At 40.0% G+C, this 26,422-nt stretch overlaps 1 protein-coding gene across 1 annotated transcript in view; it reads left to right on the plus strand.

The window, feature by feature from the left end:
- The first annotated feature begins 1,040 nt into the window (after window positions 1-1,040).
- COG3 (component of oligomeric golgi complex 3) overlaps window positions 1,041-26,422 on the plus strand; it is a 33,947-nt gene continuing 8,565 nt past the window's right edge. The window contains 18 exon segments of the mRNA XM_075741815.1: window positions 1,041-1,106; window positions 1,108-1,365; window positions 3,939-4,085; window positions 4,632-4,693; window positions 6,422-6,587; window positions 7,380-7,454; window positions 7,576-7,668; window positions 7,979-8,104; window positions 10,317-10,397; window positions 10,607-10,650; window positions 10,854-10,980; window positions 11,487-11,578; window positions 13,445-13,584; window positions 14,871-15,031; window positions 17,417-17,522; window positions 20,708-20,832; window positions 22,478-22,567; window positions 24,466-24,586. Coding sequence (XP_075597930.1) covers window positions 1,041-1,106; window positions 1,108-1,365; window positions 3,939-4,085; window positions 4,632-4,693; window positions 6,422-6,587; window positions 7,380-7,454; window positions 7,576-7,668; window positions 7,979-8,104; window positions 10,317-10,397; window positions 10,607-10,650; window positions 10,854-10,980; window positions 11,487-11,578; window positions 13,445-13,584; window positions 14,871-15,031; window positions 17,417-17,522; window positions 20,708-20,832; window positions 22,478-22,567; window positions 24,466-24,586 — 2,080 coding nt within the window.

Here is a 26,422-nt window from a genome sequence, read left to right on the forward strand (position 1 = left end):
GGCTGAACAACCCCAACTCCCTCAGCCTGTCCTCACAGAGAGGTGCTCCAGCCTTCTCATCTTTGTGGCCCTTTGGACTTGCTCCAACAGTTCCATGTCTGCCTTGTACCGGGCCCCCCAGAGCTGGATGCAGTACTGTACTGCACTTGTAACTGGCGTGGGTTTCTGGTGTTCAGGTGTGGTAGCACGAGTCTGACAGTTGCAGCTCCGAGGGGATGAGGAACCTGCTGGTTTGGAGTGATGAGGTGGGAGTACACTGCACCAGTTACTCTGTGGGGAAGCTGGAGAGGGACAGATGGACACAGTGGGCTGAAACGAACTGCTGAACACCAAAGGTATCAGAACGTGGGGGTGGGGGTGGAGGGTCTTGGCTGGAGGTGACTGCTGCAACAAATGCCTCCAGCTCTTTAATTCAGATATGCTTTAGGATTTATTTGAATGTGTAATAATAAAAGATTTAAGTTTACAAAAGCCAATAGCAAGCTGAAGGTAATGAAGGGTATTTTCAAAGTGAAGACTAAATCCTGCAGCAGGTTCTGAGGCAGGGTGGCAAATGCAGCTGTGGTCACCTCTCGGTGGCATGTGAGGGTTTGACATCATCGGCTGCTCCTGTGCCTCAATTATCCATTTCATGAGGACTTCAGTTGTCGGACCGAACTAGACCAAAAGCACTGCTGTAAAAGCGAGGCTTTTGCTAACCCAACTGTTCCGATGTGGTGGAGTTTGGGACAGACACCTGCTGCCCGGAGTGAGGTGCCACCACCAGGGTCGCCCGGCGCCTCCCTTCCCCCATCAGGAAAGAAAGTTCCAGGGGATGGCGGGGGCGAGGCAGGTGCCAGCCGCGGCCTCTCCCCACGCTGCGTGTCGGTGTCCCGCGGGGCACCCTGGGGACACGCAGCCAACGGCGGCAACCGGACCCGGTGGCGCCGCAGCTGCCTGCGCTCCTCCCCGCCGGCAGGGGGCGCCATCCCGCCAGCCGCCGCTCGCTCGCTCGCTCTCCCTCTTCCGCCCCTCGCTTGACGCACTTCTCCTCTCCACCAATGACACTGCTGCCGCGCGACGTGGAGCGGAGTGCGCTGTGCTTCCCCCGGAAGCGCCGCCACGCTCGCAAGCGTTCCGTTCCGTTCCGCCCCGCTCCCCTTCTCGGCCCGGCCCGGCCCGGCCCGGCCCGGCCCAGCCGCCGCTGACCCCGCCGCCGCCAGCATGGCGGAGCCGCCACCCGCGGAGCCGGCGGGCAGGGAGGTGCGGGACCGCCTGAGCCTGTGGGACCGCCGTCCGGAGCCCGCCGCGCCGCTCAGCGACCGCCAGACGGACTCGGTGCTGGAGCTGAAGGCGGCGGCTGAGAACCTGCCGGTGCCGCCCGAGGTGAGGCGGCAGCGCTGCCCGGGCCGGAGGGAGGGCAGGAGGCGCCGCGGTGCCACGTCGCCAGGCGGCCGGGGGTGGTGGCCCGGCCCGACCGGCTGGGGCCTGCGGAGCCGCCGCTCTCCCCCGGTTTTTACGCGGTTCACCAGCGTCTTGCGTTGTGGCGGGGCCCTGAGCCCTCCCCCCGCTGCGCCCACAGCCGCTTCCCCAGCATGTCGCCCCGTTTCGCCTCCCTCGGGAGAGCTCGCTCTTCCCTCAGCCTTGCCGAGGAGCCGCACGCCGCCGTGCTGCCCGCCCGCCCCGGCTTGCGGCGGTGGCAGCTTTCCTCTTAAAATCCATGGGGCTTTCGCTGCCTGTCCTTACTGCTTCCCTCAGTTCATCAAAGTTTGTCCTCTTAAAATTGAGAGTTTTAGTCGTGGAGTTACAGATTTTTCAGATCCTTCCTTGCTCCGGGGAGACCTTACAGCAGCCTTCCAGTACCTGAAGGGGCCTACAGGAAAGCTGGAGAGGGACTGTTGACAAGGGCATGGAGTGATAGGGCAAGGGGTAATGGCTTTGAACTGAAGGAGAGTAGTTTTAGATTAGATATAAGGAAAAAATTCTTTACTGTTAGAGTGGTAAGACACTGGCACAGGTTGCCCAGAGAAGCTGTGGCTGCCCCCTCCCTGGAAGTGTTCATGGCCAGGTTGGATGGGGCTTTGGGCAACGTGGTGTAGTGGAGGGTGTCCCTGTCCATGGCAGGGGGGTTGGAACTGGATGATCTTTGAAGTCCTTTCCAACCCAAACCATTCTGTGATTCTATGATTAATTTGATCCTGATCAATTCATAGCTGCTGGCACCAATGTTATTTCCTGGTACAACTGGCACATGATTCAGTGAGCTGTATAAAGCCAGGAATAGTGGTAAAGAGCCTAATAATTTGTCGTTAACAGGGAATACGTGGTCTCCCACCCAGATAAAATATCGCAGTCTGACAAGATGATTATTTATGAATGCTTCCTTGTCTACAAAGGGAAGGGGAACAAAATGTTTGCATTCCTTAACTGTACTTTTCATGAGAGGTTTTTTATTTGAACAGGATCGTAGCGCAAGTTATAGTGCCATAAAATCAACAAAGTTGCCTCTCAGCAAGCATCTGAAAAATCAAAATAACAAAGGAGAGGGGGTAAAACAATTCCTTTCTGAAACGCACCTGTTTCATTTCATGCTTCCTGGTTTCTTTTTTGTGTAAGCTGTGTGCAACTGTATGTAAAGTAAATATTGGCGGGCGTCCAAAATGATTGTAGAAGGATGTGCTGCTATCTGAGGATATTCTTAAGGATCTAAACCAGCTTTGCAACAAGGCGAGTACCGTATTTGCCAATCAGGACAAGGGAGATGCCAAGACATTGAAGACTTCAGCTGGTCTGGGCCCCTGCTGAAGTGGATTGCCATAGCGGTGCCTCGGCCATTCTGAAAAAGCAGGCTCTGATCGACTCGTCTTTTCCTCAGTGGTAGTCATGAGAGAAACTCTGTCTCCCCAGCTACGGTCCTGCCTGTTTTGAAGGGCAGGGGCAGAGATATATGGGAGTTGAACAAAAAAGGTCAATCTGTGTTTTCTCAGATATCTGAAATCCCCATAGTTCTTTCTTTGCCAGACTGATATTACCAGGCAATGAATGTTTTACTGAGTGAGTAATTTCCTAGAGGGATACCAATTTGTTTTTAAGTAGTGTTTTTTGGTTTTATGTGACTGATGTTCTCAGCCATAGGAAACATACTGTACCTGTGAAGTGAATTAAAGAGAGTATTAGGCTAATGAAGACTATATAACGATATTTGTTTTCTTGAGTTACTTTCTTCCATATAAGCTAATTAATAGTCTTCAATCATACTTAAATATAATTTCTCGCAAGTTACTTTTTTCCATATTTTTCTTGCTTAGAAAAACCACAAAACATTGTGGCTGATAATTCCCATTCAGCAGAGCTATTCCTTGTCTTCTAAAAAAGTCTTCTTTTTAGCTTGACTTCTTCATTAAAAAAAATTTGAAAGAATATGAAGTGCTATTTCCTGAATAAATTCTGGCAGTGTTGAATCTTGAATTTTTGATGAGTATCTGGTGAAAAAATCTAACAGTTCCTGTGCAGTGGTGTTTCCATGTAGTGTAGGCAATAGTGGCATTTACTTCTGCTTCTGCATGTGTTCTGAATTCTCATGTTCTCAGACAACTTTTCTAGTGTATTTGTCTGTGTACAGAACCAGTTAAATTGGAAATTAAAGTACAGCTTATCAGTATGTCAGGTACATGTACATTCAGTTTCCATTCTTACACAAATGTGTACTTACATAAAATGCTGTATAATATTTTCTGACTTTAACTAAAAAAAAAAAAAAAGGTGTTGCTGAATATATAGATGTGGTAGTTGTTGGTGTATTATATTGATGGATAAAATGTCCATTGCATTTGTTTCTTCAAAGGTAAATACCTGTAATTTCTCAAGTTGATGCTTTGGATTGTGGTGTTGTAGTTGAGCTGAATATACTAATTCTTAGTAAGTTGCCTAACTAAAGTTTTGTGGGGTTTTGTGAGCAGCTTCCAATTGAAGATTTGTGCAGCCTAACATCCCAGTCACTAACTGTTACGCTGACAGCTGCGGTGCCGGAATCCACAGAGGATGTTCTCTTGAAGGGATTTGCCTTACTGGGGATGGAGGATGAAAGAATTGAAACAGCACAGCAAGTAAGTGATGCTGAATAACCTCCAAGCTGCAGTAATATTCTTCAGAGAATTCTATGAGTTTCTGTGTCTCTTGCCTAGCTTTTGGTGGGTTTGTAGAAGTTTTTGGGCCATTCTCAAGATGCATGAAGAAACTTGGGGGAGAAAAATCCTTGAAGTCGTAGCTCTTAAGTGACAGATACTTTTCCCGTTTCGAGTGGAGTCTTATGTGAGAGTAAGGTGGTGTTGCTCATAATATAGAAGAATGTCATGCACCCTCCTGCCCTTCCTAATGTGACAGCCTTGTTCTTGTGCAAATAAAACCAGATGAAATTGTCTTTCCCATTTTAATTTAGTAGAGGAATAGAACAGAATATTTCAGTTGGAAGGGACCTACAGTGAGGAGTTATAGTTAGTTTCATTGATTAATAATTAAGTTCTAAAACATCTCTGCTTTTTAAAAAAAAGCTCATCTTCATTTGACAGATCTGATTTTGTGTTTGTTTTTTTTTTTTTTTTAATTGATTACATGTGATATCTGTGTTGTTCACACCATAAAATCTCTTCTAGTTCTTCTCCTGGTTTGCTCAGGTACAAACACAGATGGATCAAGATGAAGGTGCCAAGTATAGGTACGTGTTTTTCCTCAGTTCCTTTCACTGCAAGCACTTTAAACCTTGAAGGACTTCATCTTGCCCATAGAATGTTAGCATGCATTTGGATTCAGCTGGCAGGGAATAGAGGAATGTGTTGGAACAGCTGAAGCTTTCCAAGGCGGTATTCCCCACTCCCATCCCAAAGACACTTGTGGCATGAGCAGTTAAAAGGGACACAGATTTCATTCTGAATTGCATGGTATATTAAGACAGATTGAAATTAGTTTTGGCTTATAGAGAGGGCTGTAGATAAAGGCAGTCTAAGAGCTTTCATGTGCCTTTTCGGCTGCTGCTGCTATTGAAATGGCATCCTCTGAGGCTGAGACTGTGTAAGCAGATGTGGCTGTGAGTTGTTTCTGTTATCACCATTCAGTTTGCCGGTGACTATGGCTGTGACTTTGTATCTGCATTCCCTGCATACCTTGGCACTTTGCTCAACTCCGGTTTTGAGACTTGGCATTCTCATCTATTTTTGTCTAACTGACCTTTCTGTCAGGCTCAGAAGAGCCCCTTCCTACTGACTTTCGCAGTTTCTTCTCAAGAGTCTGCAGTACAGCTGAATGGCTTAGCCAAATCTGCTGATGGCTTTTACAGATACTGGCCTGTGTTTCAAAGCTTTACAAACTTGCCTTCGGCCACAAACTTGCCTTTGGCCACAAAGAGATACTGCCGTATTCCCATCTTCTGTTTTTGTCTGCTTTTCTTTGGTCTGTCTCTTCCTCTGACGTTTGAGGGTGTGTCTGTTCTTAAAAGCAGAGGTTTAGACATGTACTAAGCCCATGATCAAATCATTAACAACCTAAAAAGAATAGCACACTTGCACTTTGTCAGTTGACATGTTCATAATAGCGCACACAGATACTTAAGCATGCCATGGATGCAGAATGGTGTGTAGGATGGCCAATATGTAATTGTTTGCAGGGGGCCAGAGGAGCAGGAGGAAAAGAAGTTGCTTGCCTGTTGTACACTAAAAGGTTGCACATGACTACAGAGAGTTGTGATTTTACTTGTTGCTTTATATGTGGTAAAGTAGTAGAGCTCAGACATTTTAGCTGACATCGAGGAACAATTAATTTTAAATGATGTTTAAGTCAAGCTGAATGCTTGACATATATTTAGTGATCATTTAGAGTTTATATCTGCCTTGAGCCTTAGACGAACTCGGTGACATTAGACACTGGATCTATTTAATTTAAGCCTCTTTCAATCCTCACAGTAAATTTTGAATCCTCTGGATTTCAGCTACTTTAGGAAACTAAAACTAGTTTCTAAATGGAAACTGAAAATTGTATAGAAGACGAGACCCAAATTAACACTCCTGTTGGAAGCAAAGCAGGTAGAATTTGGCTGCTAGCAGTAGCTGCCAGTAGTCACTACGTTTGCACTGTCCATTTATAAAGTATTTGCCTACTCTAGACTAGCTGTGGTGCGTGCTGCTGCTTTCTGGGTAGGCTTACTGTAAGGATTGTCGGGGAAGTGGAGTTACTGTAGTGGCTGTTCTAAACCCTATAGCTCTGTTACTTCTGCGGGTCACAAAACATCTGCTTATTGTGCACTCTTGCTTGATGCAAGCAGTCTTGTATTCCTAGAGAAGGGAAGGTTGTGGCAGTGTCCCTGCAGGCAGCTGCATTTGCGAATACAGAAAGTGAAATTTTACTTCTATTATCTGTCGATTCTTTTTTTTTTTTTTTTTTTTTTTTCTAGACAGATGAGGGATTACTTGTCTGGCTTTCAGGAGCAGTGTGATGCTATCTTGAATGATGTGAATAGTGCCCTTCAGCACCTGGAGTCACTGCAAAAACAGTATCTTTTTGTGTCCACGAAGACAGGAACGCTGCATGAGGCCTGTGAACAACTTTTGAAAGAGCAGGTAATCTTTGACAGGAGGATTACTGGAAACTTCTAAGATACCGTAAGTGAAAGTTTTTCTCAGGCTGGGAAGACTTGAGAGCTGTGGTGACAGTCCCTCCATTTGCTTTGGACCTTGGTTTTGGTGTGCTTTGCCTGCAGTTAGGGTGTCAGGCTCTGCGCAGTAAAATGTTCAGTATGTGTGGATACACACTTTAATCAAGAAGGGATAGCTACCTGAGCGGAGGTTTTGTAACTGATGCCTGACAAGTACAAACTTTATTGAGATTAATAATTCATATGACTTACAGAAGTATTTTGAGCTGGTTATTGCAAGAAGAAAGATTTTTTTTTTTTAAAGTTATGAGCTTATTTCCCAAGTTCTTTTTTTTCTCCTCATGAACTGCTCCAACATGATATAATGAACATGTCTTTTTTTAGCATGACAGGATAAGGGAGAACTTTCAAAGGCTCTAATCCTGAAATACAGGATTTCTACAGTTCTCTGTAATACTGATGACAGCATTGCTGTTTGTATGCAGTACTGTCTGTGGAATGCTGACAAACCTGTAGAATCTATATTTTTAAATACACTATTGAGAGTAATGTGTCTTTCTCTGGTAAGAGAGAGCAAGCGAGCACTGCTGGATTCTGCATCTTTTGTTGTACTTACTTAGTTGCAAGTTATCCAGAACTAGTTAACACTGGTGAGAGCTGAGAGCTGAAAGAGAGGCTGAATAATTTTTTTTTCTCTATATATATAAAACCTACTTGCTAGGTTGTTGATTTTCTCTTATTTATTGTTTTTTAATAGTCAGAACTTGTTGACCTGGCTGAAAACATCCAGCAGAAACTTTCTTATTTTAATGAGCTGGAAAACATCAACACAGTAAGTATTATTTCACTGTTAATAGTCTTCGAAAATGAAATTGTACCAATCTTTTGAACTTTGTCACCAATGCAAAGTTACTTGGGTTCCTTACAATGATGATTTGTCTTGTTTTCCAAAGAAATTGAATTCCCCTACGCTGTCTGTGAACAGTGAAGGATTCATTCCCATGCTGGCTAAGCTTGATGATTGTATTGCGTATATTTCATCGCATGTAAGTAATTCTGTATTGGTTTTAGTTAAATCTTAATATGTTAAAAATGATGTATGCGTTCTGTTTTTATGGTGGTGTTTTCCCTATAAAATGTTCTCTTTGCCAAATATAGTAAAAAAGCAAAGATGGTGGTTTATAAACTTAAGAAGTTTTTACTGAATATATTTAATATGCTGCTTAATTTTTATAAAACACTGCTTTTAGTTTGTACAAACTAGCATTTCTAGCTAGTAAAAAGAATATTTTAAGTTTTGATAATTTTTTTACTCTTATTGTTCGTATTTAAAATGCATTTTTTTATTTTTTTCAGCCAAATTTTAAAGACTACCCAGTATATTTGATTAAGTTTAAACAATGCCTTTCTAAAGCTATGCACCTTATCAAGACATACACTGTGAATACATTACAGAACCTCACAAGCCAGTTAATGAAAAGGGTAAGGTGAATCAGTAAGTGGTAACTTGAGCTGTACTGTCTATTATAACACTATAAAGTTTTCTTCTTTTTTTTTTTTTTTTTTTTTTTTTTTTGGAGGGTGGGAGGTGTATTTTGTGTGAAAATAAGTCAGTCCTATACCACAGTGTTTCTGTAGATTGACCAAGTTTCAGACAAATCTCACAGAGACTTAGTGATCCAAAAGATTTAAAAATAGTAGTAATTTAAAAATCTTGGAGGATTTTTAAATTGAAGGAGGTGAGGTAGGTGAACAGTACCCTCAGTGAAGGCCAGGGATGGATAAAAGACTGAGTTAGAGAGGCAGCAACCGGCTGGCCAGACACATGCTTTCCTGAACCAGTGTGCTCACTGTAGCTCTGAATCGACTGCAGCCCGCGCTGCCATCTGTGTTGCCATATGGGGAGGGTGCACAACAGAAATACGGGTACTGGGGGGGTCTGTTTTGGAGGTGGATTGTTAGAGACAGAGAGAGAGGTTGCAGGGAATACTTGAAGAATGAATGCAGGAGCTGGGTGTTGCAGGATGAGAACTGTTAAAGCTCAACAAAACTGAGTTCATGACATGACTCTTTCAGTATTATATTCCAGTAAGTATTTTGGTCATCTAAGTATTTCTTTGTGTAGCTGCAGAGAGTAACTGTGACATGTTCCTACTGGTTTTGGCAGTATCTTTTGGTTAGTTTTAAAATGTTGACAGCGATGTTAGAGAGTTGCAGGAAGAGTTAGATGCTTTACTACTGCTCACGCCAGTGGGGTTTAGGCATAAAGTTAAGCACGGAGATTTTTTGGTCTCATTAAAATGTTAATAGTCTTGTGCCGCAGTATTTTGGTAGAGGAGAAAGGAGAGGGGATTGTCTCTTTCTACTCTATTTCTTTCTCCAATTAGTAGTTGTATGCCTTGTGCTCAGTCCTGTTGCAGTCCAGCTTGGTGTCACAAGGGATAACCAGTGAAATTGTTAGTTCTCAATTCTCGCATCTTTCAGACATAAAGGGATTTTTAGACATGTTAATGGAAACTTGCTAAAGGATACTCCTGTATTGAAGATCTTGGTTAAGTGGTGCTGAATATTTTTCGTATTTGGTACAAAATTACTTTTTATTTAAAAAAAGTGTCATAGCTGGGTTTGATACCAATGGATTGCCATGACTGCGCTAAATTGAAGCAGAATTTAACATCTCTGATAAGCATGCCTTGCAGAAAGAAGGGAAACCTCATTTCTGGATTTGAATTGCTGCTTAGCAGTTCTAAGTCAGGAAGGAGACCTCTTTTAGAAGTCACATGACATCCTCCTTCCCACCTACACAGCGTTTTCATGAATGTTTTGCATATTTCTCTGAAACCTCTAATGTCTGCTTCTGGCAAAAGAGCAGTACTGGACTGGTGATCTTCAGTTGTGATCACGTGTTGAGATTTCCTGTTGCAACACAACAAGAGGTTTTGTTGGGACGGGAAAGGGACTGATGAGATATCTAGGTGTTCTTCGTCACTCTTCACATCTGAGTGTTTGGAGATTTTGATCTGTTTTTGTAGAAGGATAATCAGATTGCTCACAGGGATGAAAGCAGGAGGTGGGGAAGGTGGAAGAGTTTTCCTGCTTCCACCATGTTTTGAGGGAAGGCTATCCAGTTCTCTCTGTCATCAGTAGGGATAAGGGGAAGAAAGCCTGGTGGCTAAATTGGGTCTTCGCTCTGCTTCGTTAGTGCTAGAATTTGTCTAATTTCAAGCTGTCTGCCCAGCTAAACTGAGGAGCCACAGGGGGAACTGCCTCAAAACTTGACATTGCAGTTGAAGCTTGAATGCGAGCCGAAACTTAGCTTCTCTGCCCTGGGACTGGCAGAAAAAAGGGAAATTTTGTTCCATTATAATACTACAGATTAAGGAGTAACAATCAGTACTACTGTGGCAGGTCCAGAGAAAATTGCTTTCTCTGGTGGAAAATGCCGTAGTTACTGAAAATGTTGCTTTTGCTCTAGAGACTGTTGGTTGAAACTTTCTGGTTTTGGTTTTGTTTTTCCATCTGGCTTTATCTGAGCTCTGAAACAAGGATGCCTTTCTAGGTGGAAAGTGGCAAAGAGCTGTAGAAGCATAAAGAGCCAGTACCCTGTTTTAGAGCCTAATTATCTCAGCCATTAAATACTAGAAGCCAAATATAGTATCTTCCTTTTTAACCAATTACTCATCTCTTATTTCAGGATCCTTCAGCTGTGCCAAATTCTGACAATGCCTTCACACTGTTTTATGTAAAATTCAGAGCAGCTGCTCCCAAAGTCAGAGTAAGTAGGCTGGTAACTTGCTGTTAAAAAGGAAGCTATGAAAATGGGGTTTGAATTTATTAGTGGCGTGAATGCAAAGATTGCGTTTTGTGCAAGTGTGAATGTCCAAAGATTGCATATTATTTCCATGGAAAAATACTGCAAACTATTTTCCAATTATTAGAAAAAATCATTTACTGGTAATATTTTTTTTTCTTTTTATTGAGTAGACTCTTATTGAACAAGTAGAACAAAGATCTGAAAAAATGCCAGAGTGAGTATGTCTACAGAATTTATTTTCAACAATTGTAAGTTTTGAAAATCTTTACTTTTAAGTATTGTTTAACATATTATTAGTTTAAAAGAAAGTTTTAAAAATTGATACTATGTAGACCTAAAAGAGGGTATTAGAATGAATTTTATGTTTACCAGAAAATCAGCTTCAGGGTGCAGTTACTGTTTTAATTTCTTGGCTAGGTATCAACAAGTTCTCAATGAAATCCATCAATGTTACCTCGACCAGAGGGAGCTTTTGCTTGGTCCAAGTATTGCTAGCACTGTTACAGAATTAACCAGTCAGAACAACAGAGATCACTGTGCTCTGGTAGGTGACAATCATGGGTTATGGGGTTTTTGTTATGTTTTAATCCTCTCCCTCCCCCAAGTAATATGTAGTTACTTAATTCAGTCATTTACATGCAGAATTGTCACTTTTGTGGTTTTGAATCATTACAATTTTACTAATACTTTCGAGTAGTGCCTGTTTTGTGGAAGATTATTCTGTAAAAGCTCTGCTCTGCTGCAAACCTTGCAAAGGGGTATTTGCAAAAGCAGAAAATGTGGTTACTTAAGTTTCATCAGAAACAAAAAGGGACAGAAGTTGCACAGTGAGCTCTTATTTGGTAGTAACGTCTTTTCAGGCCTTAGTTTTATAGTTGATCTCAATAATTTTGAATTTCACAAAGCTTCAATTGAATCATAGCTGTAGTAGTAATAATAATGCAATATATAATATAATGACATATAATAATAATATCTGTAATACCTCCTGTGGTACAGATGCAAGGAAAATCATTTAATAATCAAGTATTTGTATTTCTGTGAATACAGGTACGAAGTGGTTGTGCCTTTATGGTCCATGTATGCCAGGATGAACACCAGCTTTACAATGAGTTCTTCACAAAACCAACACCAAAACTGGAGTAGGTGGTACATGCTGGTTTTGGTTTACTGCATGTTGTCTTTATTATGCAGTGATAGAGCAGACAATGTTGTATGGCAAATAGGGTTGTATTGCAGTGGTTTGGTAAGAACCAGCAAATAATCACTTTAGGTATCAGAATTTGATGTTCTTCTGGTTTTTTTGCTTCAAGCGAAGCTGATAGTTTACATTTTCTGTAAATAATCTGAGTAATGTAAATGCTCTGTAGATGGACTGAAAGAGGTAAAGACACACAGTGGCTTTGGAAATAGCTGTAGAAGTTTACAGCGCTGCACCTTTCAGCTGTTTTTGTGCTTCCTCTATGCCAATGGTTTGTACAGTCAGTTGCAGAAGTGTAAAATTCAGCTGATGAACTCCAGCCATTTTTCATCAAGGATTTAGAGTTAGTGAGCTGCCCTGTCTTTCTCTTTTCTGAGAAATTGAGGTCTTGTGTGGGACATGCTCAAGATTGGAGGTGACCTAACTAAATTCGCTAAAGAACCAATTTTAGCTATCTCAGTGCAAATCCTGAAGTAAACATCCCTAATTGAAATCAGTGTAAAATGTTGCACAGACAGAAATTTTGTCACTATTGCTCTTCACACTGAGAATGAGAACAGACTTCTGATTATTTTTGAATCTTGATGGTAGTTACCTCCTTTCGTAAGAACTTGCTTCCCTTTTTTGCTTGCATCTAAATAAAATATTTTGAGGAAAATGTTTCAGATAGTAACTACTTTGTTAGGTTTTTTTTTTAGCTGCATAATAAATAGCCTCATTTTTTTCTGAAGTGTTGAGGTGCTCTGAAGACATAATAGCTAGTTGTCTATGTACAGATAAGAGTTTACAAAAAATCTAGCCAAGAGTGGAGATCTGAGGTTGAGTGTTGTATTTAATAATAAGGCTGTTGACACTTTCTCCTTTGTTTCTACTTTTAACATGGAGAGTTACTGTTTGAGTTACTTATAAAGCTATAGAATGCAAAAGAAGAGAGACATTCAAAATGGTTCTTCTGTCAGCATTCTTTTATGAATGTTTTCATTTTTTGTCCACACTCTGAAAGGAACTGAAGAGTACTTGTTCTACTGTCAGACATTCTTCATGAGTTAGGAAAAAAAATAAATACAGTGCAATAAACTCAACAACTGTGCCACACTGTAATACTGAAATATTCTTAGTGTTTATATTTCCAAGTCTAACTGGGGAATTACTTGAATTTTCAGCTACTGGCGACAGCATTATTAGCTAATCTGTGATTAGTGAAGGGAGCACTGAGAATGACAAAAATGTCTAGAATGAATGCTACTGAGGTGTAACCCAAGATACTCATCACTTTGAACAGGAAAAAAATAATACATCGAAGTAGGATTTTATGTTGGAAGTTGTTACAGAAAAGGTTACCAAGCTTCTCTTCCTGTGTCCCTCTTCATGTGCTCCTGGTTCTAATAAACTATTGAGTACTTGGAATCAGATGAGCCTTTTTTCAAAGGGAGAAAAGGGGGTATGACTCTGAGCTCAACAGGAGCATTTCTTTACACAGAAACCAGGTAAACCAGTTTGCAGAATCTTCTCTTTGTGACAGGTTGAGTTGTTGGTTGTTTTTTTGGGTATTTTTAAAATTTATTTATTTTTAAAATAATTCAAAACTGTACCACCATTTTAAGCAGTTGGTATCCTATATCTTTACATCAGGGGTTCATGTTTTAAACAGTCCTTTCTTAAGTCTTCTGTGATACTGTATTGCATTGTTTTCGCACCTGCCTTTAAAAGCTCTTTGCTGTAAAATAATCTGTGTTTGTGATAAAATTTTATTTTGGTATTGCAGGATCCTGAAAGTGTTTTGCTTTGGTTTATTTTTTTTTCCTAGTGAACTCTTGGAGAAGTTGTGTCTTTCATTGTATGATGTCCTAAGGCCAATGATCATCCATGTCATTCACTTGGAGACACTTTCTGAACTCTGCGGGATTCTCAAAAATGAAATGCTTGAAGATCATGTACAGAACAATGGTAACTCATAGATGGAACCTGATTGTTTTTAAATGTTATCTTAACTGATAAAATTCTGAAATTGCATAGGCAAAAAAATTCTTAGATTTTTTTTTTTATCTAATGGATCTTAAATATGTCAAAGATGAGGTAAGGTTATTTTAAATAAATTAGATTTTTCTCATTTATAATAGGTCCATATTTATGGGTTTGTGGATATCTTCATTTAAATTAATATACTGGTGCTAGAGAGTCCTGTTTTCTCTGGATTGTATAAATGCAAGCAAGCATCCACCGAGTGTGTGGACATGCACAAGGTTTGATTTAAATGAACTTTTCAAATTGAAGTAATTGCTTTCCTTGGCCCTGCTAAGGCATCATCTGTGTAGAGCTTTCTGCATACATGATGATAAAACAAAGGAAAGCAAATCTGATTTTTTTCATTGTCCTTGATGAAGTGTTTCCCAGACTAGAAATTGTAACTTCAGCAGAGGAGTTATGTAGCTGGTAGAGATTGTGGAGTTTTGGAAGTGTTCAAAGCTCATAGTCTCGGAGAAGTGAGCTGATCATCAGAAAAAAAAAATTTGGTATCTCATTTCCTTAGTATGACCAACGTGTAATGGAATCATTTCACAGTCTTACCCTTGCACCAAGTGATAAAGAGAAATCATACTTGGTAGCTGGTACATAACACAGTGTAGGTCTTTGTGCCAATATCATGAGAAATTGCTCATTTTCCTGATAGTAGAATTATAATGTTGTTGGGAATGAGGAAGAAAAATGGTGACATAATCTTTCAGCTAATCTTCAGAAGTGATTTTCTACTGCTTAAACTCAGGTTGATATAATAGTTCTTAAGTTGGACATGAACTGTGTTGTATTATCTGTTCTGGTAGGTCGGTAGATGAGTTATCTTGTCAATTCCTGATAGTCACACTGCAGGCACTGGCTATGATGGATCTAAACCACCTTGGTTTGGTGTCCGGGCAGAAATGCCACTTGGCATACACAGGTCTCAAATAATTAGAATGCTTAATTCTAAAGATGGTGCCTGATGTTATCAGTGTGAGATCGCTTTTTCACAATGTAATGAAAATTTAGGGAGGTGAAGCGACTGCAATATGGAGTTCAGTAATTCCTTGTTTGTCACAAATTTGTCTCATTCCGCTGTTCCAAAAATAGTCTGACTTCATCTGCAGCAAGCCAATTTTGTGATGGTTCTATATGTGATACTTCAAACTTTTGTGTATATAAGCTTGTTTTGCAATTAAATTAACAAATTTGTGCCTTTTTTTTACCTTTGTCAGCTGAACAACTGGGTGCGTTTGCAGCTGGTGTCAAGCAGATGTTAGAAGACGTACAAGAGCGTCTTGTCTATAGGACGCATATTTACATTCAGACTGATATCACAGGCTATAAGCCTGCTCCGGGTGATCTTGCATATCCTGATAAGTTGGAAATGATGGAGGTAGAGCATCAGCTTTTTTATTGTCCTTGATTGGTTTTCTTTTTATATGCAGTATATACAATTATGCAGTATAGTCCTTTGCAGATGGAGTTTTCCAGTTCTTAGGTGTATTTAGTATTACTGGCACTATTAAATTGGCACCTGCTGATTAAATTATGACCCTAAACTAGATGTCAGAGAACTCTTTATGTCAAACTCCGTAAAACTGGTGATAGTTCTCATAGTGGACAGTTTTATCTAAACTTGAAGCTTCTAAGTTTTCTCTCATAATAGTAAACTTTTATTTGCTTTCATAATTAGTAGGTATTACCCAGTGTATTTTCTAGTTGAGCTGGAGTTGAAGAGAAGCTTCAGACAGGTACAATTAGCTGCAAGTTTGTTTTCAGAATTACTGATCAACTAGTGTTTGGTATACGTGTGTGTACACTATGCTCAGACAGTGTGAGGGGAGAATTGCTTATACCTTTAGATAATTTAACGTGTCAGTGACGGTTTCCAGTAGCCTTTTGCAAGTTCTTACCACTATTAGCCATTTTTTGTAGTCATTTGAAGCCCTTTGAGTCAATGCTGCTGTTGAAAGGAATCAAACTAATTCTACTTACTTTTAAAAGGTTAATACTATATTGATGACAGATTTCAGAATGAAACTACTCACAGAAATAAGTGGCCAATGAAAAACTTTAAATTAGTTTTTTACTAGAGCAAACTGTATTTGATATGCAACTGAAAGGTAGCATTGCATGGAAGGGATTGAGCATAATAAAGATCCCTGCCCAAATAACTGTTGCCATTCAGTTGATAATGAGAGAGGCCCAAGCTGTCAAAGGATTGAGTTGACTAAGAATGGTGATTCTGACATGGACTGGCAAGATCTAGATTTTATTGCTCTGTGCTGCTTTCCATCTACCATGATAGCTGGTGGTACTTAGAAAATCGTAGAACTTATTTGCAGCTGACCAGTTGATAGAGAAGCTGTTGTTTGACTTCAGAATCAGAGCATTACTTACACAAAACACAGAAGCTTTATAGCTATATATATATTAATTACTGTGGGTTGGAAGAAATTACATTGTATAGCTGTACCTTGTTGCATTCAATTCTTGCCTGTAAATAGACAGTGTGAGAAACTTGTTAGTACTGAACTCTTGTTGCTATAATCTTGTCTTTATACATATCTAAAGCTGTTACTATGTTACAGTGTATACTTTGGTGATTATAAGGGGCATTCGTAGGTTTTTAGGAAAGCATTTACAAATCCTGAAGCTAGTGAGTTTGTAGAATACTTGCCCTTGATACTGAAAGTTTAAGGACTAATAAGCTTTTGAAGAAAAAGCAAAAACAGTAATTGAGAAACCCACCACACAAAATGTAGCTAAATGAGATCCCTCCATTCAGAACAACTAGTGATCCAAAGTTTTACCAGCATAACTGTTAGGAGTGCAGGTTGGTTTCATTCTTTTTTTGTTAAAACTATGTAAATAGAACTGAATAAAAATACTGATTGTGACAACTTTTTAATGTTAGCTATAACTTCTGTAGGCAAGCAGTGCAGATACTTAGTCCACACAAGGCCTTGTTTTCTAACTAGGGTCCTTTGGCTGTTTAGTTAGAAAGAAGAAAGTGAGTTTCACAGTTCATTCTAAATCCAGAAATGACGCTGTTCTTCATATGTCCTCATAAGACTCCAGTTTTTGCCTGGTTTGAGATTCATTTTGCTACTTGATTGCTTTTAAACCTCAAAACCTTGCTATTTAGAGAGATCTTCTGTCTGAGTAAATGGATTATTAAAATGTTAAAAGCACAGGGCAGAAATGTTTCTTGTGCTGTTCTGCTCAAATATTAATGCGGTTCTTTGCCCATTCTTGCTGCCTCTCATTGCTTTGAAGCAGACCAAGTAGTGAAAAAGGTTGAAGTGTGGAAGTGTTGAGTTATGTTAGGGCAAAGCTTTCTGTTGAACTCCTGCAGGGAATAAACTAGAGAGTACTGTGGGGCCATCTGTACGTATCATTTATAGGAATAAAGCCATCACAGAAATGATCCGTGTGAAATCCAAGCGAGTGTTGAATTGGGTTCCCCTACTTTGAGCTTCTCGTTCTAGGTGGCTTCACTGATTATTATTTAGAGATCAGTAAAACCAGGCAAAATTGAAAGAACAGTGTTTTACACAGATCTGTGTAATACTTGTGAATCTTAAATTGATATTGAAATGTTTCTGCTGCTGTTTTGGAAATGTCTTTTTCTTTTAATGTCTTGGAAACACTGGGGAGCTGAGCATAGCTGATTCCTTTTGCAATTTAGTATGCTTTTCTCTGTTGTAATCAAAGCAGTGTGATACTACTTAAATTAAGGGAAAAAAAATATTTTGTGGTATGTCTTCCTCTGCAGCAAATTGCACAGAGTTTAAAAGAGGAACAGAAGAAGCTGCCGTCTGAAGCTTCGTTTTCAGATGTCCGGCTAGAAGATCCTGAGTCCTGCAGCTTAGTTAAATCTGGTACGGAATATATCTCATGTTATCAAATTAATGCATAAAACTCATGGAGAATGAGCATTAACTTGAACCATCAGTGAGAAACTTGCTTGTATCTTAAAGGGGTTTTTTCCTAGAGTAATTCATAAGAAATTTTGAGAGATTAGCTTTGTCTCAGGGTTCTTAATAACTTTTTTTTTGGAATGAGAAACAACTCAATCTTGTTCTTTTGGTGGCATTTCATTGTGCTTCCAGTACAGTCCATTCTGTGAAGCAACTACTTTTGTAGCTGACAGCATCTATTGTACTTTGTATAAAACTGAGCTTCTGTATTCTCTACTGCAAAGTAGCTGCCCTGCCATCAAGATGTATACTTAAGGATGCTTCTGTTTCTTAGCTGTGCTGAGAAGGGTGGTTTGGTGTGTCAGGCATGCCTCTTAAATTAATGCTTTGAGCATCTAGGAGTGTCTTTCTGTGTGCCTTTACCTGGGAAAGCAACTCTTCCTTTGAATGTGTTTCCGCATACTGAAACCAGTTAGTCATTTTAGCTGTTTACAATAATACAGAATATAGTCCTTGACTTTTTAAATATGTGACCTATGTGCTTGTAAATTACAGTGAACTGCAAGCAAATTCCATGAAACGTGGCTCTTCTGATGCCAGTCATTTGAGTGTTACAACCCTTTAAATTTTTGTCTAAAATCCATGAAGAATTTTCCCCTTTATTTTATCATTGTTCAGAATGGTACAGTGTTACTTTTCCCAGCAGCACCTTTTTCATCTCTTTGTCAGTTGTTTCTCATATTCCTTCTGATTACCTGGTAGTTTCTTGCTTTTGGCTTGCAAGCCGTGCAAAGGTCTTTCTGGCTGTTTCTAGCTGGACTCCACAAATCCCATTGAGAGTGGAGTTCATCTTGCTTCAAGCCAGGTGTGCAGCTTTCACAAGTCCAGTAAATCCCACCTGCATTCAGGAGATGGAAGGAACCTATACTGTGTAACTTGAAGATAAGTGTCTGAGATAATTGGGATTATGTGCCCTTCAAAGGTGCGCCTCTCCCATTTCAGTGCCTGCAGGAGTAGCTGAAGTGACTAATAAGTAGCCTAGGAACCTCAAACTGGCAGCTAAGGTCTTACAGGCCGTCTGATTACTCTGACTGACAATAAATTTATTGTTGCAAAAGGTAGAAAGATACTGCTGAATTATTTTGAACAATTCCCTCACCGATCACATAAACACTTCACAAGTGCTTATTCCATCATTAGGTAAAACTTTGAAAATTTTACTTTTTTGAATGGTCGCTAATTGGAATCAGAGTTCTGATGCTGTTGACTCAGCTGTTTCCCAGGATTTAAGAACAAAATAAAAATAAGACTTCTGTCTGTCAGGTCTTGTGAAAATCTATTTTGAGCATACAGAATTATTACAGAGGTTACCCAAGAGGAGCACTCTTTTATGTTTACAACCCCCTCATGACAAAATTGTTTTTGCAGTTATTAACATGATAGAATCATAGAATGGTTTGGGTTGGAAGGGACCTTAAAGATCATCTAGTTCCAACCCCCCTGCCATGGGCAGGGACACCCTCCACTAGACCACGTTGCCCAAAGCCTCATCCAGCCTGGTCTTAAACACTTCCAGGGATGGGGCCTCCACAACCTCTCTGGGCAACCTGTTCCAGTGCCTCACCACCCTCACAGTAAAGAATTTCATTCTAACATCTAATCTAAGTCAGCCCTCCTTCAGCTTAAACCCATTACCCCTTGTCCTGTCACTACACTCCCTGATAAACAGTCCCTCACCATCTTTCCTGTAGGCCCCTTCAGGTACTGGTAAGCCGCAATTAGATCTCCCTGGAGCCTTCTTTTCTCCAGGCTGAACAACCCCAACTCTCTCAGCCTGTCCTCATAGGAGAGGTGCTTCAGCCCTCTGATCAGCTTCGTGGCTCTCCTCTGGACTTGCTCCAACAGCTCCATGTCTCTCCTGTACTGGGGCCCCCAGAGCTGGACACAGTACTGCAGGTGGGGTCTCACAAGAGCAGAGTAGAGGGGCAGGATCACCTCCATCAACCTGCTGGTCACACTGCTTTTGATGCAGCCCAGGACACAGTTGGCTTTCTGGGCTGCAAGCGCACACTGCCGGCTCATGTTGAGCTTCTCATCAATCAACACCCCCAAGTCCTTCTCCTCAGGGCTGCTTTCAGTCCATTCTTTGCCCAGCCTGTAGTTGTGCTTGGGATTGCGCCGACCCACGTGCAGGACCTTGCACTTGGCCTTGTTGAACTTCATGCAGTTCGCACGGGCCCACCTCTCAATCCTATCATGGTCCCTCTGGATGGCATCCCTTCCCTCCAGCGTGTTGACCACACCACACAGCTTGGTGTCATCAGCAAACTTGCTGAGGGTGCGCTCGATTCCACTGTCCATGTCGCTGACAAAGATGTTGAACAGTGCCGGTCCCAGTACCGACCCCCGAGGAATGCCACTCGTCACTGTTCTCCGCTTGGACATTGAGCCATTGACCACAACTCTTTGAGTGTGACCATCCAGCCAATTCCTCATCCACCAAGTGGTCCACCCATCTAATCCATGTCTCTCTAGTTTAGACACAAGGATGTCGTGCAGGACAGTGTCAAATGCCTTGCACAAGTCCAGGTAGATGATGTCAGTTGCCCTTCCCTTATCCACCAACGCTGCTGTTTAAACCCTGTACTTTCTGCAACTGTGTAATCCATTGTAGGATTATCCCCGGCAGAAACAAAAGCGTGAAGAAGTAAAATTGATGGAATTTTTTTCCCTTTTTTTTTCCCTGAGTGTCTCCTATACTTCCTTGATCACGAACAGTTTTTTTTCTTTTTTCTCCTGTGCTTCCCCCCCCCCCCCAGTACTTGTTTGATCTTTTCAGCTGTTGAGCTAAGTGTGTGTGTGTGTCATTGGAGACATGCCTGTAAAACTAACTCATTAAGAAGGGTCAAGCTGGGCCATCCCTGAAAGCTAATTCATATTTTTCACAGCCATGTGCTCTATGCACATCAGAAATCTAGTACTGACCTGCTCAGAAGTTAAAAAAAAAAACCCAACCCTCACCTGTTTGGCTGCAATAAAATACGTCTTATTACTGTGGAGTCAGTATAAAGTGCAATTGATACCGCAATCTCCGTCAGTTGAAAGGACAGATGGCCAAGTTTGTCATGTATTTTACTTTTAAACAGGTTCAGCAGAATCCCTTAATCCCAGGCACCAGACCACGATTTCACCAGCAGATCTGCATGGAATGTGGTATCCTACTGTCAGAAGGACGCTAGTGTGTCTCTCCAAACTGTACAGATGTATAGACGTATGCAAAAATTTCTTTATCTAATATTTTTAAAGTGAAGTTAGGAAGTATGTAGCACCATGTCTAATTATTTTAATGTAAGTTAGGAGTGGGCAATTACTGGCCTCTGTTATCTCTTTTTGCTATGTTATGTCTTTTTGCTGCTATCTTTATGTAAAATGAGAACTGACAAATTTAGGTCATCATCTCCAAGACAATTTTGTATTTGTAGAATTAGAAACAAGGCATTGATTTGTACATTTATTGCTTCTGCTATTACAGAAATACTCCAGTGTCTGAAGCTTGAGATACTTATTGCACCAAAGTTGAGGACTGAATAATAGAACAAGAAAGAATAGAAAGTTCTGGGTTGATTATAGAGAATGATCTTATTGCTGAATTTACTGGTTGAATGCATGTCTTGCGATGTGCTTTGCAGGACATCAGACAAGGTGATGTTTCTGGTCTTAAAAATGATGACTCTACTACTCCTACATTTTGGAAATGTTCTCAACATTTTTTTGTAGCACATCGTTTCACCTTCCAAAATGGAGGAGATGTTTCCAAAGTTTAAGGCAATAGGAATCTTCATGTCTAATGGAAACAAAAGCAATGTTAACTTCACAAGTATTTTGAGACTTGCCCTTTAGAATCTGATTTTTTTTGTGTGTCACTTAATAGCATGAAAGAATAGTAAGTCTCTGAGAAACATAATGCAAGTGGTTTTGCTTTTCTGTATGTGTTGTATCTTTATTAGATACTTTTAATGCATGTAAAAATATTTTTCATATGTTATGTGAAACTGCTACAAAGATGCTATTTGCTTAAAAAGAAGTTGGAAAATATTAGTACTTTATTGCTTAATAGGTCAGTCTCATTAAAGATAAATGAGTATTTGCCCTTGTTTTCAGCTAGGCCTTTGGAGGAGAGGTCATTTTTGTGTTGTTTGCGAGGCTCATTTATAGTGTTATCTGCACGGTGGTTTATCTTTTCACCGAGATACTCTAGCAGAACTGCCATGCCTTGCCTGCACCCTGTGGATAGAAGAAATGAATTAAGTGGTACTGGCAAGTCTTGGAGCAGGCAGGGCTGTCATGTAGGAGTGCTGGCGGAGGCGAGCAGTGTTCCTACGGGTAGCATGGCTGTATGATCTAGTTGCTGCAGCTTAATGAGTTACTTACTCTGCGTCACCTGGGCCATGGCAGCTGTCATGTTTGTTTACTAACCTGGCGCAAACACGAGGTAATTTGACTTTGCTTGAGGTTAAGCTCACACAAATGGTCTCACATCTATTGCAAGTATAAATTGCACGCACAGATAGTTAGTTACCCTGACACATGAAGTGTCCACTCAGGTTACCCAGTAAGCATTGTTTATCTCGGTAGCTGTGAATGCATTAGGTGTCACTATGTCACTACCCGGATGCAGATTCAGAGCCAGCAGGTGAACAGGGTGTACTTGAGCGTCCAGTCTAAGTGTTGTAGCAAGCTTTTATGCAGGAACACTCCATCCTGTCTTATTGCACTTAGATGCTATGTTTGTACCTAACCGATCTAGAGTTTTATGTGCTGGGAAGCACATCCTTCACAAGCCACAGCTCTTAAATCCTGCTTAAATTTTGCCTTTTTCTTTTTTTTTTTTTGGTCTCATTTCCTCTTCCCTGCAGAGGGCAGTGTTTCAGGGATTATCACAAGAGGCCTTATCTGCCTGCATCCACTCGCTGCTGGGAGCTGCTGATTCTATCAGCAAAAACAAGGTCAGAATCTCTGCTTTGGGTATGATTTCCTTCCCCCCCCCCCCCCCCATATATATCTAAAGCCATGAAACAGTTGTTCAGAATTCTGTTGAAATCTCGGTGAAAGCATGTTGCTCTGTCCCCAGAGACCTGATGGATTTGCCAGCTTTTAGTCACGGTTAATGTATTGTAAAGCAAAGGTAATGATTCACATGTTAGCATATCTGAAAAGGTGCAATACCAATCATAGCAGTCGTGTTTACAGGCTGCTCTAACTCATGTGAATTCAATCAAATTATACCTAAAGAAAAATTCTGCAAGAAGTCTCTGCTCCCTATATTTGTTTTCATTGCCTGTTACTCTTATCTCTCTTTCTCTGCCTCTATTGTTTGAATTTTTTGAAAATCTTTTTAAGTATTAAATGCACTGGGGAGATTTGCTAAGTATTCTCTTCTCAGAACTGTCTGTAATCAAAAGCTTTGATCTGATGTGTTGCTCAGAACTGAATACAGTTTCATCAAGTCATTTTAACCTTAAGTGTTACTTTAAGTAGTTGGAGGAAACCTTTTTTTTTTCCTGTCACAGTTCCTTTAATACAAATGCTGTAGCAATTTGCTAATTCCTAACAGCCAGGAAGTGAATTTAAAAAAAAAGATAGAAGGAAAGTGTCAGTAGGCTGAAATTGTTGGATTTGTACAAGCAGTAAATATTTAGTAAAGTTTTAGCTGCTATGGGAAATGAAAAACTGTTTTGAAGTATTTCTTTTGAGTGTCCTTTGAAAAATATGTCTTGAATTTCTTTTTAAAAGATACTATGTTTAAGCTGCATTTCCTTCTAGCTTGAGCAGATAACTATTTCATGTGTAATTGTTTCAGAGTTCTGCAGTTAATTATCCATTCCAGCATTGTATATTGAGTCAGCATTGACTTAAAGTATTGCAGAGAACGAAACCGATCCTGCAGTGAGCTGTAGATAGGTTAGCCCAGGACTAGGATCTGTACCACTTTGTTCTTGAGGCACATTAATTTAAAATTATCTGGTGAAATCATGCATGTAAGAATAATTTAAAAAGAAACCAAACCAAACTCAAGAAACTCTTCCAGCACTTATTTTTAGTAAACATTTCTATTTGTTAAAACTCCAGATTTAAATCTAATTTCTTCTTTACTATTTTATTTAACAGTATATATTAAGGAAATTTCCAGCTTGCAAAAGCAAATTTGAATTCTTGAGACCTCTTCCATTTACCTCAATGAGCCATGAACTTCAAAGATTAAAAGCAGCATGCAGTATAAAGCACATAGCTAAAATAACAAGCAGTGCAAAAATGATCGTCTCAGTGGTGTGAACTTGGCCTTGTTTTATTCTTGTATCTTTGCTGTACTGTTTAGAAATTAACTAAGCCTTGTGTTTAATGACATGAAAAAAATGCCTCGTAAGACCTTTGCACAATAGCACAGTTAATGTTTCTGTAATAACCTTGATTATCTGTCTGATTGGCTTTTTTTAAATCATCATAATGATTAAAAAAACTTTAGAACCTCATGTTTTTCAATTATAAATTATATGAATTACATAAAATAATTCCTGGCTCTTGTGAAGAATAAGTTTGTCTCTTTCAAATAATGAATACCTGTACCGAATGTGGACATTCGGTAGAGCTGTGTAATCTAATTCTTCTAAGAAATGTGAATAAAGTCTGCTGCAGAGCAATGTGTTAGGAACAGTACAGAAGTGGGATTTGTTGATCCCAGGGTGTAGTTAATGGCACTACAGACTAATTGAAAAAGCTTGTTAGTAAGATTATTACTATTTATTAGTTATTTCCTATAACAAAATTAAAGTGGAGGTGTTGAAACTTTGCTCTTCATTTGTTTGTTTTTATACACGTAATGCATGTTCTTTCTCTTGTGCTGTAGACCCAGGTTGATGGACAGCTTTTCTTAATAAAACACCTCTTGATTCTTCGTGAACAAATTGCTCCTTTCCACACTGATTTCACCATTAAGGAAATTTCCCTGGACCTTAAGAAAACTAGAGGTACTAAACAGTTGCTGGCTACAGAATGGGATGGGATTGTCCTCCCTTAATGTGCCAGCAAAAGTTCTGGGTTTATTTTATGTTCATTTGCAATGATCTGTACGCTTGTTCTAATCTCTTGCTTTATTCTTATCTTCTCTGAAAAAACAACCAAAACCATTCTCTCAAGGGCAGTTCAAGATGTATCTAATGCATTCTTTACTTTTATATGAAATGCTTTTGCTTTTTGCTGCTGACCTAACTTATTTATCCAGTCCTTTTTAAGAACAGCTAAGTAATCTACATTTCTGTTGCACAGAGATGATTTTCTCCTTCTCTGACCCTTTAAAGGAATATCTTTTGTTACTGCTGTTTAGCAGGTGAATTTAAAAATATATAGTTGACTTGCATAGAACAAATTAAGATGTCCTAGACCTTTCTGTGAGGTTTTGTTTTAGGAAAGGATTTCTTATATTGCAAGTTCAATAAGCGGTATTGTTGAATAGTTTTATGTAGCAACCATTTCTGTCGTATGAAGGGAAAATAGAGTAGTGGCCATGGTCATGATTTTTTAAAATTGTACTATGGTTCCTTTGTAAAATGCAGGAAAAAACCCTCTCGATACAAAAGTGAACAGTCATGCACTTGTCAAGGTTATAAAGATAATGGGAAAAATACTTGGAAGCGTGTCAAGTTTCTCTTCTTCCATTCCAGAAGAAAAAGCTGAAGAAATAACTTTTCTTTCCTGCCATCTAATATGCTGCTGTTTTAACTCTGAAGCAAGCAATGCTTAGACTAACCATTTCACCTGTTGCATTTGAACATCAATGAAACCTCCTACCTGTTGAGTAGTTTCTAGTTGACTGGAGGTTAAAGGGCAAATACATCCTTTTGGTGTTTTGTCCTGGCTGACACACAACTTTGTTCTTCGATTTCATTTAACTGAATAAATTTTTGTGCCAGCCAGTGCTTTGCAGATGGTAGTGGTAAGTAATGGAAAACACTTTATTCATATTGGGTGGTGGTGAGGGTGTTGAAAAGGTGTACATTCTGCTTAATTCTTAATGTAGTGTAGCATAGGCCAGTAGGGCTTTTATATTTGGGATGAACGGTAGAAGAAAAATAACATGGCTAATAGGAGTTTTACTGTGTTCTAGCCAAGCTGTCTGCACATAGATTTAAGATTTAATTTGGGATTTGTAGACAAAGGGACACTGCTTAATGTAAAAGTCATGCTTCTGCCCAATTTTTTTTCAAGTAGTGTAGTGCTAAGGTTCTTGTAACTGAAATACACAGTTTCAGTGTATTTCAGGGGAGAAGTGACTTTCACACTGACTAGCTCACAGGCGTCTAATCAATCAAGAACTTGGGCTCTTTTTGGATTCAGTGAAATTTCTGGAAAATAATTCAGTGAACAAAATAAAACCTTCTCTGCAGTCTCCTTTAACTGCATCAGAGTGCAGATTTAAGATTTAATTTGGGATTTGTAGACAAAGGGACACTGCTTAATGTAAAAGTCATGCTTCTGCCCAATTTTTTTTCAAGTAGTGTAGTGCTAAGGTTCTTGTAACTGAAATACACAGTTTCAGTGTATTTCAGGGGAGAAGTGACTTTCACACTGACTAGCTCACAGGCGTCTAATCAATCAAGAACTTGGGCTCTTTTTGGATTCAGTGAAATTTCTGGAAAATAATTCAGTGAACAAAATAAAACCTTCTCTGCAGTCTCCTTTAACTGCATCAGAGTGCAGATCCTTAGTTCTGTACAAAGCCTACGTGCCTATGTACCTGGTATTCCTTCTTTGTTTAATGCCGTTGAGAACACTTCTTTAACTCCTACGTCTTGTTTTCCTCCCAT

This window comes from Balearica regulorum, chromosome 1 (genome assembly GCF_011004875.1).
Source record: "Balearica regulorum gibbericeps isolate bBalReg1 chromosome 1, bBalReg1.pri, whole genome shotgun sequence".
Taxonomy (NCBI): domain Eukaryota; kingdom Metazoa; phylum Chordata; class Aves; order Gruiformes; family Gruidae; genus Balearica; species Balearica regulorum.